This window comes from Ixodes scapularis, unplaced genomic scaffold (genome assembly GCF_016920785.2).
Source record: "Ixodes scapularis isolate PalLabHiFi unplaced genomic scaffold, ASM1692078v2 PGA_scaffold4__175_contigs__length_147842914, whole genome shotgun sequence".
Taxonomy (NCBI): Eukaryota; Metazoa; Arthropoda; class Arachnida; order Ixodida; family Ixodidae; genus Ixodes; species Ixodes scapularis.
Window position 1 is genome coordinate 122,817,435 of NW_024609879.1, and position 14,593 is coordinate 122,832,027.

Genomic DNA, 14,593 nt, shown 5'->3' on the forward strand with positions numbered 1-14,593 from the left:
AGCTGGACAAGAATGACGAAAACAATCCCTGGAGAAGGGGAACAAGAGGGACAAACGACAAACACAAATCTCCAAACACAGCTAGGTGACTGGTGCGCGAACGAAAAAGTCCGCCTGGTCCGGGTATCGAACCCGGGACCTCTCCATTACAAGTGGAGCGCTCCACCAACGGAGCTAACGGGTTTTATCAGCCGCCACCAGTCTAACACCAACAAGGGTGAAGCTTGCAATTCAAGGTTATGATTATAATGCAATTAAATGCAAAGGTGCGAGTGAGCTGGACAGTAATGATGAAAATTATCCCTGGAGAAGGGGAACAAGAGGGACAAAGGACAAACATAAATCTCCAAACACAGCTAGGTGACTGGTGCGCGACCGAAAAAATCCGCCTGGTCCGGGTATCGAACCCGGGACATCTCCAACAGGGACAATAAACAAGTGAAATGTTACGCCTCCAACCCCTGCGCCCATTTTTTTTTGTTTTTTTTTTTATTTACTAGGATCTTTCTACTGATCACTGTGATGGGTTCATTCCAACGCTGTAGGCGTCAATAAAAAAAAAAAAAAGTAACGAAATACGTTCTTTGTGATTTGCAAATAAAGGGAGCGCGTTATCGTTGCGAGAAAAAAGACACCGGCGTTACTTTTGCGTTACTTTTTGTTAGTAATGAATTAGAAAGTTTTACTGGTTTCACATTACAGGCATGCATAAACGCCACATTTCAAGAAACATCCTGTCAGTGGAGAAACGTAAAATAATTATTTTATTTGCTTATTTTCTTTTTTACGCTTCTGATTTTGAAGGTGTGTGGATGAGCGCATGAATTGATATGACTCGGCGCCTAAAAACACAAAACAATGGAAGCGTGTTTGTTTTGTTTCAAAGTTTAGGAATAAATTGTAATTTGTGACGTAACCATGCTACCCGCTACTCGGAATAAGCAACGTAAATAGGCTATGCGTTACTGTTTTGTAAAAGTAACAAGTTATACTACGTTACAGCAAAAGATTACCGCGTTACCGGTCACACCGTTACGAATGTAAGTCGTTACCGCCAACACCGGCTGTTTCCGTGTTCTGCAGGAAACGGAGCTCGAACGCTTTTGTTTAGAACGTTGGAATAAGCCGGCCACTGGTACAGTCATCGATAACTTAAGAAAGGCACGACATAGTTTATTATATCGACGCTTCATGCTTCGTAATTTGATCTTCAAAAACTGATTTTTTTTTTTTGTCTTTTACAGCGGAGTTTTTAAGGGTTAGTTTACGCAGGATCGTGTCCGCCAGTAAATAAATGTCGACACAACACTTTGGACAGCTACCGCCATCTATGAACAACGGGGGAAACCATACAATCAAGCGGCTTGCCGGTTCTCTGGTTGCCGCCGTCGCTCACAGATGGCGCAACCTTTCCAGCCTTTCCACTACAGCTTGCCGACTTGAGGCCGGCCATTACTTCATTCCCACCATAGCTTCGCTGATCTTCCTTCTTCACCAAAATAAAAAAAAAAAGCTGAAAGAATTTTTATTGGATGATTTTTCATTTATATTGACTGCGGGTTGATAATGAAATGCACGTGGCTAGCCACGCCCTGCATTTTTTTACCTGTCGGTGGCTACGCGAAATTCACTTACGTCGTGGAGTGGATAGGCTGCCAAGTAGACGTTCTGGTTCAGAAGCCTGTAGATTCCTAAAAAGGAATTTGAAATATCTTATACAATACTGTTGCAGGTGCTTTCAGTGAAATACACGCTGCCCCCCCCCCCCCCCCCCCTCTCAAAAAAAAATTGTATTTTTTTTTCTTTTTTTTTTTATCCGTTAAAGTTAGGCATTGCCGAACGCTCATTCTCCGCCGAAATATAGCGCTAGCACGGTTCCGAACCAAATGCAGAAGTTTGACGAACAAGCCGTTATCTCATTTAAAAGTTCTAAGGAATCCTCTGCAATTTTTGAAAAGGAGAATGGCGGCCGACGGAGCTTTCGAACACGGAGCTGAATATCGCCAGTTACCGGTAACGGGCGAACTGAACTATGCTCGATAGGATTGTGAAAGTCTGTGTTTTAGGTGACTCTGTAGTTTGCGCTTTTCTTGTTTTTAGTTGTCAGTTCCATTTTGTTTTGCATCGGGACGAAGGTCTTTTTCGATAGGGGAGTAATGCCGCGTTCGAATAGCTGAGTCAGTAGCGTGCTCGACTCCCACGGCACTGGTTAGAGTTTGATCCCCGCCAGTGCTTGTCCTTTTTATTGTTCTCTTATTTGCCTGACTGGAATGCATCCAGATGACTCGAGAATCTTCTTGTTTGTTCGAGCTCGGAAACTTCTAGATACCCACGCGCTTGCAAAAGGTGCTTCGCATGGCCTGGTTTGGTCAGTCGTCCTTCCGTCGCCGTCAATATTCTTTGTTACTTTATGTTTCTTGGAGCAAGTTCGCCTCATTTTACGTTCATTTTAAGTTATATTAATGAAGTTTATGTTTTTATTCGTGACTTTTTTTGCCGACCTTGTTGTTGAACCGCAGTGGAAAGCTAATGCCCGTGTCCCACTAGAGCGACAGACAGGAACAAACGACAGCGACAAGACTCAAACCAGAGTTTTTCGCGATTTGAGAGGCTTTGTGGAATAAAGAAGGCTATGCTCAAACACTAGCATCATGCACGCGAGGGTATCTTTAGCAGACTTGCCATCGCTCGTGCTTACTTCATTAGCACCGAACGACTAAACGCCTGCCAAAGGTACCATCGCGAGTAAGCTGGATGGGTTTGAGGCTTGTCGCTGTCTTTTGTTTCTGTCTTTCGCTCTATTGCGGCACGGGCATAAGGGGTGTGCCTCGACCTGACAAGATATCCCTAAGCATCGCAAGGTATAGTGCGTCAGAACACTTTGATAGTAGAGGGCGGGTAGGCTTCGTGCTGAACGCGATACTCGTTTTTTGTACCGGTGACGCATAATTTATGCTCTAACGAAGCACTCAAACGGGATACTTAATGTACAAACATGCAGCATGTTTGGAGAAGCTAGACGTTCGGTTGGCAACGCTGTCGTTACAGTCGAGTTCGTCTATTCAACATTCATGTCACCATGGCCGATGTGACGTACTGCAAAGAAAAATGTCTTCAGAATGAAAGTTTTTTTTTATTTAAAAGTCATCGTGTCCGAACTGAACCCGTGTTGGATATTGACTGGAACAAACAGTTTGAACTTTATTATGACCTTGCGGTTTGCCTAGAATGTCACCTGACAGACGTAACTGCGCCAGCTGTGCTATCACTTTCGTTCGCCGTAATGGCCGCGGAATTGCAGGCCCGTTTCCGCCTGGGGCTGTTGTGCTTCGTTCGCCCCCTCGCCTTCATACAATTTTTGCAAAAAAGTATTTAAAAAATGATTTTTGAAGAGAAGCGTGGAAACTTGTACTCAACGTGTACTACAAACTTCGTTCTGAGCCTCCTTGCGAGTCGTACAGAGCCATCGTTCAAATAACTTCTGAACTGTTGTGAACGCGGAAAAAAAAGTGTATCAATGCTGATTGCAGGGCGAGATTTTGCTGAAACTTCGAGAACATGGTAGCGCTATTAGACACAGACGAGAGGGAAGAACAAGGACAACACAATGCGGCTAACTTCAACTGATTAATATTCAGAGAAAAACATGGGTATAAATAATCTTCGCCATCGCGCCACTCAACCAGTACCCTGCCCTGCTGCTGTACGCAAGAACTGCAGGGTCCCTTTATCCGCCAGATCAATCGAAGCCATGCTGAGGCACCGACCCCCTTAACTATATCAGAGGCAGAACCGATAAATAAGCTATGGGGAACGGAGCGACAGCGTGGCTTCGTTTGATCTGGCGGATAAAGAGACCCACTTCTCGCGAATAGCGGCAGGGCAGGGTACTGGTTGAGTGGCGCGATGGCGCAGACTATTTATACCCATGTTTTTTTCTGAATATTAATCAGTTGAAGTTAGCCGCATTGTGTTGTCCTTGTTCTTCCCTCTTGTATGTGTCTAAACTACCATATTCACAAAGGAAAAAAATAAAAGTGCCAGTGGCAGCCTGTCTGGTGTCACAGGCGCCAGGGCCGGCTTGCTCGAAGCAGAGTCTCAGTTGAGACTGCTCAAAGAAAGCGCTGTCAAGGCTAGCGCTCGAGCTTAAGCCGAGTCTCAGACGCTCGCGCGCCCGAGCCTTGGCAGCGCTTTCTTTGAGCAGTCTCAACTGAGACACTACTTCTAGCAAGCTAACCCTGATATCGTTCCGCCGCGCTCCTTCGTCAGTCACTTCCCCACAGCTCTCTAGTTTAGTGCTAGCAGAGTTTGTAGTCGGTATCGTCAATTTTAAATCCCACACACGAGCCCTGGCTTGCGAGTCCATGCAGGCGAGACATTTCTCAAGGGTGTTAGGTTTGAGTCGAAGTTTCATTATCCAGGACCACCTGGTTCGTTGCGTGACGGAAAGGTCTGATTTTTTTGTGTGGCACAAGAAGAGGCGAAGGGTTTCAGCGGATCTTGCTTCCGCTCGACGTCCGAGGCGCCTCTGACAGCGTACCGTACCATCCCACCGATGCCACTCACAAAATGGAGACTGTACAGCAGGGGGTCAACCCCGGTACGTCAAGAGGTTCCAGCCACAATTACCAAAGACACTCCAACTTGTGCAGTAAATCTAGCAGAGTACATGAAGTTCAAATTTTTTCGAACAGAGCAGACACAACGCGTCCACGCCGGACTTCCAACTAAAGGCAATTTAACTCACGCACTGATACACACCAGGGGAGCCAGATGACGACACTTTTATAGTGGCACTTGATTAACTGTGGAGGCTCCTAATCTTCCGCTGCAGTTCAACGCAAGATGAAATGATTTATAGCCGACATTGTCTCCACAGTACTGGTCAAACGCTTTCGAACGCCAAACGGTAGACGCCGGTGTTCCGCGTTCAAATGCAGTGCCATAGCCTCCTATATGCTGACAAAGCCTGGCAGATCACCACCAGAAACATCCGCCGAAATGGGAAAAGTGGAGCGGCAGACAACGGATGAAAGGAGAGCCACGTGACTGGCGCCCCGCTGTGGCGAGACGCCAAAACACACTTCTCCCGAGAGACCAAGTGTGTTTCGGGTCCTCGCCGCTGCAAAAGCTGTGCGCAGACGTCCAGGTTCCCAAAGAAATGGCTCTTTGATGCTTTGTGCTACCAGATCCTCGCGCTCCAAATCTGCGATCAAGCACTCTATGACTCCGCCGTCGAACTGCCAGGCTTTGTGAGTGTAGAGGAGGCTATGGCAGTGGAGACGAAGGAAGCAAGCTTTGCGTCTTCCCTTTAATCATTACAGCCAGATCTCGATGTTCTGACGTCACATCGCCCGCTCGTCTCCGCTCCCAAGTTTCTGCCCGCGTGGAGAGGATACGCACCCTTCTGGCGATCATGTTCGTCCGACACTGTCCGCATCAGCACTTCCCAGGCGATGCGGCTTCTCGTGGCTTGGGAAAAGCCGTCCTTCTCATGAAGCAGGTACCTGCGTAAGGACGCATGGGATGTCTCCCGGTGGATGCATGATCAAGACGCGAATCGCCCAACCTTGACTGGGGAAAGGCTTCGTCGAGCGAATATGCGGTGAACCACCGACGAACTTCGCCAAGCGACACGTTTGCTTTGCACGCGGCGCAACAGCCATCGTTCTGACGTCAGGTTCAGAGACAACTCCGCCGGGCGAGAATCGTCGCTTTTTCGCGGTATATGCGCTCCATGAAGCGCAGCCCTTTGTCGAATCAGGTTGCCATTAAATCACCATTCTGTCTTTACATCTTACACGCTTTTGGCGGAAGTAACTTGGTGAAAAGGCAAACGCGAGACGCAAACAGCTTTACGATCGAGAAGAGAAGAGTGCCCTTTCGGTCTTAACAACGGGAGGGCGCTATTGTCCTCTCTACCTGTTGCGCCGGTGTCGTATAATGTCACCGACGTAGCAGGACTTATTTGCGGGTGGCGTCTCACTCCTATTGGCTAGCGTAAGAGATCATGTAACAATAGCGACAACCAATACGTTCCTGTCGGTAGTCGCGATACGAGTCTAGGTAGATAAATGATTGCATCGAGATTTATAGACTCAGAAACGTGTACTACATGTGACCATTTTGTAAGTACATTACCAAAGTACTGCCGGAAAGTTTTGCAAGTGTCACATTAGACCATACTTAACAGCGAACATATTATTTACTACGCTACTACGTAGTGCCCCTGGCGAAAAGGATAGATTGCCTACTCGGCACTAGAAGTCTTACAGAAGACACAATAAAGTTACGGCTGTCGAATCGTGAACAAGCTATTAATGTGCATTTCATTCCTTTTATTAAACAAACAGTGATACCTTTTAAAAAAATGCAACTTGTGTACACAAACAAATTGATGATACTGTACAAGTCTGAACATAACCGTTATTTTTGGACTTGGCAATTACAACAAACATAGCGACATTCGTGGATAACTTACAACAAGATTTATTGCGTGAAAATAATTCTATAGAAATCGATTCGCCAACCACTGAAATTAATATTTAAATAAAACGACTTTTATATTACAAGCATAAGTAAATGTCGATGCAGAAGAATCAGCTAAACACAAAGTTACGAGGAACGAAGGTGTCTTTTTTTTTATTTCTAAGCTTTCAGAGGCAAGGATAACACAAATAACATTACCACATTCGCCATCAACAATAAACAGTAGCAAGTATGGGATGACCACACCTAATGGCTGTGCTACTACAAGACGTGGGATAATAGTGGGAAGGTACATGCTTGACAGAAAATAAGAAAAGGACATGCTTTTTTTCTGGTGTCTTCTGGTTGAGCTGTGTCTATGAGGAAGGGTGTGGTAGAAAACCTACTGGAATCGCAAACTCTTTTACGCAGAAAGAAAACGTAGTGAAAGATATGATTGCTAAGATTTTAAATACTGAAGCGCAAAGGAGGATACACAAGAACGAAAAGGACACAGGACAAGGCTACTTACAACTGACGTTTACTAACCGACAGACAAGGGAAGACAAAAAAACTTTGACCCTTTCCACTGTGGTTAAGAAGGAAGTCCAGCCAAGCTGTATTATGGTCGGAATGAAGTAATGGCCGACCGCAAGTCGGCAAGCCAGAGGGGAAAGGCTCGAAAGGCTGCGCCATCTATAAGCAATGGTGGCAACCAGACAACCGGCAAGCCGGTTGTCTGCTTGCCGCCATCGCTCATAGATGGCGGTAGCTGCCCAGAGTTTAGTGTCTTCATTTGTTTGCTGACGGACACGATACTGGGGAAACTAGCCCTTAACAGCTCCGCTGTAAAAGAAGAGATGGGAAGGAATACGTCCTTTGCGCTTCAGTATTTTTAATGTACAAGCAATTAGCCCAAAAATTAATTTTGATTGTGAAGGCACTGTAACTGTTGTAGACGCATTCAGTGTTTTTAGACAGCTGTGACCATGAGGTTGTGACAACTTTAGAAACGTTTCAGTGTGATGCGGCGTATTGATATCAGCATCTGGGCTGTTTATTTGTTTATTTGGCTGTGTCGTGTAAGCCTCGACAAAACCACTGCATCCGTGCAAGCGGCTGACAATCCTTAAAACGTTTGGGAACGTGGAATCTGTTGACTTCTATAAATCAAATAAAATCGCAAGAAGAGATAGTAACATAAAGCTATACAACGCGGCCTAGTAAGAATCTTGCCCGAAACTTCTTTGCGGATATATCTTAGAACAAACCAATGCACAAGTATTAGGCACAGACCGTTTCGAGACAAGTTTCAGAATGAAGAGCGAGTATAGGTTATAGTGCAACAGAAGTACTGTTGTAGTGTTTAATTCAATTGAATCGTTTAGGGGTCTATTTATTGGAAGGATTTAAAAAGATAATTGACTGGCAGCAGGTTGTTTAATAAAATTAGAAGTTCATATTTTTCACGCTCTTGATAGAAATAATTCCTAAGCAGAAGTTTAGGGGTTGAGTCGACAATGTACTGAATACCGGTGTGGTGTTCCATTTAAACTTCTTAGCGCCTCGGATATAAATAAAACCTGATATGCTTTGAAAAATTGGGAATGTAAATGCTCTTGTGGCTTCTGAAATTGGCAATTCGTTGGGGTTTCAGAACATGTAAGAAAATAAAAAGTTGTGAGGGTCATAGGAACACCCAAACAAGCAATACAATGGACCGCTGGAGCGTTTAAGGACTGCTAGGGACTTTTGGGGGTTACCGGGAGACTACTTGGGAGTACATTTAGCTACAAGCTACGACATACATGCTGGCAGATCGCACGCGTGCAAGTTTCGGACCATTGTCATGCCAAAACGTCTATACCGGACAGACCGGACGTTGCATAAACGATAGATTAAAAGACCATTAGTATAACTAGAGCCACTGCATGAGCTACGCCTAGAATATCGGAACTGTGCTCCACGTCATCTTGGTGCTTAATGCAGAGCAAATGCAATTGCCGACCATCATGATTCAAAGGTGCAACTTCCTCGGAATTATTTCGAGGTTAGGAAACTCATGTAATATTGCTTTGCTTTGTCGCGAACTGTTTAAACATTTGTGTAGGACGGAAAACCATTTCCTGTGATTTCAGACAAAGGTTCAGATAAATGAAAAGCATGATTTTAAGCACCAGGATGGGTAAGTGTCGTTACTCTGAAGCGCAGCTTATTTATTTGTTCTTAGTATAACTCCAGTAAACCAATATCTGGTCATCTTGGTATTCACTGTAGCCACTGCAGATGCACCCGACTTTAAAAAAGCAGGATGATACAAAAAGAGTAGATATAAACTGACCAGAGAAATAATGGAAGCCTACACGATAAACGAGGAAAAAGACAAATTTGTCAGCATGTCCCTCGATTCCTTATCTAAGGAATTGCAGTACTCGACTTCGTCATGTTAAGATAAGCAAAGTTCTTGTAACAGATTTTATACCTGGTTTCAAAAGTGCAAGCCGGGATTGCTCACAAGTTATTTTTCTTTTTTTCGCACTTTGCTTTTGTTGCGTCGTTCAAGTGTGTATACATAGGGTGAAAAGAAAAGAAACAATTAGTTGATGATCAGCGCTGAGTATCGTCTTTTCTTGTTCTTCGTGCTTGTCCGGAGAATTGTTCTTACCTCAATATGTCACGAACGGACGTTGCCCTCAACCAGGAACTATGCACTAGCACCACGCAGAAACAGAATTGTGGAAAGTAGCTTGAGGCTACTTTCCACAATTCTCCAGCGCGTTCGCTCTGGTAAGGTAGAAGAAGGTGGAAGGAGACTCTCCTGGACTCTCAACCTACCATAGATACGTCCGCCTACTGGAATTTCATAGTAGATAAAGAGTGCAGCAAGTACTCTTACTTACTGTAGTTCCTGTTTTCTTAATGCATAGTTGAAGTTCTCGGTTAAATTGAAATCTATGCGTGGAGATTCTTGTTTTTGCATAGCGGTAGGCGTATTATGCCATATGATCGAGAAATCGTTACACCTGGGTTAGTTTTAAGGATTACTCAAAGTACTATTGTAAGTTTGACTGTCTGGAATACTGTTTAGAACTTTTACTGCCATGTTAAACCAGAAATCATTATATCTGGGTTAGTATCAAAGATCGCTTAAACTAATATTATAGTTCAAGATCAAGTGCAAGTTTAATTACTCTCGAGTACATCTGAATGATGTATTTCATGAGAATTTAAAATAGCAAATGAATTATCTCAGTGTACATTAAATGTCTAAATAGCAGCACCATGTAGGTAGTTGACAGTAAACATGTAAAAGACGAGAGGCACGGGATTACAGGTTTGGCTGCCTGGAATACTTAGCAGAAAGTTTATTTGCAGCAATTCTGGATTATTTCGTTGTCCATTTCCCACATCGTCAAAGGAACCCGTATTTTCAGTTTTATTTGGTTAATTTAGAGTCAACGTTTAGACGTAAGGAAACATGGGCAGGATATTTATGCTCGCCGAAGTTTTTATTTGAACATGACCTATAAAGGCCGGTTCTCACATGCAGCGAAGCGCTGATGTAGCGCTGCTCACGTGCCGTCAGCTACTTATCGACTGCCATGAGCAACAGTTTGGACGGTGCGATACAAAGCTGGTGAACGCTCCCGTCGACACGTGCTTAGCGCGAGGTTAGCGCTATGCTTGCAGCGCTCCGCTGCATGTGTGAACAGGCCTTAAGGGCCCAACGACCCAGAACACAATTTGGGGCTCGAAATTCCCGTTTGTTTTTTCGCCAGAAAAAAAACCCGGTAGAGATAATGTAGTGATTGCGCAGGCGAGCTGGTAGAGAATTGGCCGGTTTCAGTCGCGCTCACTCTTTTTTCAGTGGTCACGTGGCGTTCAAACTATATATACCAATGATATCCAAATTTGTAGGTCATCTAAGGCAGGCAATCAATATTAAAAACTGCAAAGAATACGAAGTAAAATTTTTGTGGCCTCCAAAGAACCGCAAATACGTTGATCGAGAAAAAAAATATGTTACACAGATCACAGGAAGTAAGTACACTTCATTCTCATTGTGGCGACGTACCGCTGACTGAACAACGCGATGGCAGCGCACGACAGACGTGGGCCGCTACTTCGGAACTGTCGGGTACCGGCCAATCGATCTTCAAGCGCAGAACATCGAGCGGAAGGGATATAAGTGCGAAACAATAGCACGACAAATGGTGTACGCAAATTTGTCGTCGTTTTGCTTCACACGCCGAAGAAGTGGCGAAACAAAAACGCTGTCAGGTGTAGCCACGTGACTCCTGGCCATGAGCTTCCGTGCTCGTGTTTCGCGGTTTTGAGCAGTTGAGATTTTTACTTTATTAAAAATATACATGACTCTGCAGCAAAATGTTTATTGTGTAGTCTCCTAACATCATATAAAATCGCCTGACAAAAAAAAAAAAAAAGAGCTATTTCGGGGGTGTCGGTGCCCCTTTAAACGCCTCCAGTCGTATCGACTGGCCTAGCTTTAAGTTTTAACGCAGGCTGCAGCACTTGATATCGATTCACAACGCAGCGTCAAACGCTGTTTTGTGAAGGAGCCTCTACGGAATCATCTCATGAGAGGCTTTTACTGATGGTACGCTGCCCGTGTTCCCAATTTTACCATGGAACGAGTTTCAGCTTCAGGCAACGCAGCGGCAACTGATTCAAAAGGTGCCTCTAAAAGTTCTACATTTCTTTTTTTTTAAGTCACGCGTGCGATCTGCCTCTAACCATGCATGGAGGACGAAGAGAGGGGATGGGGAGGGGGGACACATGATCACTTACGACTTTGAATCTTGCCGATCAGTTCTGCACGAGAGATCGGTTTGCTCATCGCCACGAGATTGGTCCCGCCGAAGGAAATCCACCACAACCGAGGACAAAAGATGCGGTCACTTCTTTAGTGGAAAGTCACCTCCAGCTGACGTAGAACTTTGCACTTTTCCAGTGTCAGTTGTGAATACTCCCGAGTGAGAAATCGCAAAGCAACATCCTAGGGGGTAATATTAACGTTACGGGCTTACCCTGCAGTCTAATACCTGGTTTACACATGGGCGTTTCATGGCGATCGGCTGCGTTTCAACCACTTGTAGCCGCTTAGTGTAACGAGAGAACCCACTGGCACCATCCATTCACAAGCGCCGAAATTGTTCCGGTCTCCGTATATTTCCTTATTTTGTTAGCGCAATTCTATTACCATGGGCTTCCGATGATTAGGACTGTGTTATAAGCGACAATTTTTTATCAGAGAGATTGCGTAGATTTTACCTCGAAAACACAACAAGACATTCATTCGCAGATCAGTGGTGTTCCAGGAACTCTCCGATAAATGGTGCCACGATTTTTTTTTTTCGTTTTTTTCTTTCTCTTGACGTAAGTTGTTACAGCCGGTTGAAACGCAGATGATCAAACTCAAACAGAAATGTATGAACCATAATGTAGGAGCTCGTGCATGTATACGACCTTACACCAACCATTGGCCACCTCTTAAGCAACTAATCCAGTCAGAAGAGCCACGTGTTTCATTGTTTGTTTGTTCGTTTGCATTTTATTCAGGACAATGTCAGGTATTGTCTTCGGTGACGTGGTCAAAGGCGGAATTAACGCCTGACGGGGTCCTGTCACCGCTTCAGGTATACAGCAACATAACATCAACCTACAAAAATAAACAACTTGCAGAAATCCTGAGAGACGTGGTGAAACACGTAAGCTATAAACAAGTTTCACGTCACAAAAATAATTAAAGGAATGGGCAGCAAAGATACCAGTACGTCGTTACAGCAATCTAAAACAAATATCTATGTTTGCGGGACATAAAACGTAACACGATAAATTGGCAAGAACTCGGAACAAAGCCTAAGCTCACAATAGCCTAAAGACACGGGAAATATATATATCAAGGAAAAAAACTGCCAGACTATACCCGTTTTCACCTCAAGAACCATAGTAAAAAAAAGTCCGGCGCCACGCGGACCATTACTAATTTACCCTTTTAAGTGGATAATTAAGATATATGTGGGTGAACGTTAGATTATATATATGTTATCTTATCCAGACGTACACGTTTTGAACGCCAAAAGCATCACTTTTTCCTCCGATAACTAAATATCGGAAGAACTATTTCGCGCCGCGTATGAACAATGCGCAAAACTTGCTTTCTTCTTGAGGTGAAAACGGGTGTAGGTAGATTATGTAATTTGTACTGTAATAGAAACGTGAAATGAACTGACAAATTGTGTGCTAGGCTGTCTCGTAACCCTGGCGTTAGCCTTCCTAAAAGGAAACCTTTTCTATTCTGTTCTTAAATCGTACCATTGAAATAGAACTGTGTAGAAGATTCGAGATGACGGAGTATTTATTCAACAAGTCGAGGGTGATATAACCTGTCGTTCACCATAATTTGTCCGTGAGCGAGATTCTGCAATAAAGTGAACCCTTAATTCATATGGGATTTGGTTTTCGTAATAATTTGCGTTGTCCAATGGTCACGCCAATTCGGGCGACAAAAAAAAAAAAAGCGTTCACGCCTTTGGCCACTGAGACAGCTTTGCCATTGGAAGATGGTACTGGTCGCTGTTCTTAATGGTTAAACGAATACAATGGAAGCCAATGATTGGTGTATTCAGTGCATTAAGGTACAGTATACACTCAGGAAGTTCTTGAAGTGTAGTATTCAAGCCTGATGTTAACATCGAGAAACAAGTGTAACCGGCGAATCTGTCGTTTATCATGCTCCTTGGGGTGTTTTACGGCAACAGGGCCAAGTTTAATCTAGGGACAGGTGGACCAGGTAAGATTAGTTCCGGCATTTATTAGTCCTCGGGCTCTGAACATACAGGGCTGGACCAGGGAAGCTGGACATCACCGCCTACTGCGATTGGCCAGCGGGGATGACCTGGACAATCGCAGCAGGCGGCTTTGTCCCGGTCCTTCGGTCCCGCCGGGTGGATTAGGACCCCCGGTATTTCCAATGTCTGCGACATGACGCTGATCATGACGCCAGTATGTGAAGCACCGCGATCAGCGTCATCCTGCAGGCGTCAGTTTTAGGTCTAAACATCACTTCAACGTCGTTATCCTCCCAGCTCCCTCAGTCCATCTAAAATATTATGCTGTGCTTAGTGGGGAAAGTGGACGCGCAGGTATTCTTTTTTTTTTTTTTTTAAGCTGGCGTTTACGGGCAAATATGCTTTAAGTTTAGTTGGGCTTTAGCGTTTAATTTTTTATTTTATGTCAACCGGCCTGCTTTAGACCATCGCAGTTCGCTGATTTCAAAATGCGTATAAAGTCAGCGACAACTTAAAAGACGGTGGGCTTGGTCTACTATGATTCTTGCTACGTGATTGGTTCTTCGGAGTTCTAAGCAGTGAATGCAGCATTCTCATTGGCTGCGGAGAGATAATCAGATGCTCGGGACTTGACACACACCTAGTTTCTTAAGCTGTCGTTGACCCTATAGTCGACCAAAATCGCCGAAAAACAATAGGCCGATCTCACCAAGCGTTCGGAGCATGAGCGAGGCAGCCATAACTTTAGTTCACAGGAGGCAATCGGCAGTGCACGAGACTGTTCGTGCCCTGCACGCGGAAAGCTCCAGCGAGGTTGTCTCACGCGCAGAAAGACTAAAGATTCCTCGATGCATTGCGGCAGCGGTGGCGTAGTCAAACTGGCTGGTGAGATCAGTCTATTCGCAAGGTGTCATAAAGCAGCCACCGGTGTCCTGGTAATCTGAATAATGGCGACTTCAGGCGACCGGAAAGACTCGGCTTTTCTCATCAAATGCCCGAGGCTTTCCTCGATACATGTCGCAGGTCGAGTACCAAACGAAAAACGGCAAGCAAAGATTTCACGAGGAGACACTCACCTTTGCTCCCGTTGCCTGGTGAACTCGGCGCTGTAGAACAAGGTGTCGTCGGGGATCAGCTTCCGGTCGTACGGAAACGGAGTCCACAACTTCTCCCATAGCTTCTGTAGCTTAGTCAAGGTGTGGTCCGCTCCGTTGGCGGCGAAGTCCTTTTCCAGCTGCATGGGTGCGTCGCCGCGAGTCACGCGATGAATGGCACTCCAGCGAGCTGAGTTTCTCCAGAGTTTTTTATGCTCC

The 14,593-nt window shown here is 44.9% G+C and overlaps 1 protein-coding gene across 1 annotated transcript in view; it reads right to left on the reverse strand.

Annotated features, from left to right (window-relative positions):
• The window catches only part of LOC8032717 (anoctamin-4), a 64,613-nt gene that overhangs the window by 35,871 nt on the left and 14,149 nt on the right, over positions 1 to 14,593 (reverse strand). The window contains exon 4 of the mRNA XM_042293697.1: positions 14,357 to 14,514. Coding sequence (XP_042149631.1) covers positions 14,357 to 14,514 — 158 coding nt within the window. The remainder of the gene's footprint in view (positions 1 to 14,356; positions 14,515 to 14,593) is intronic.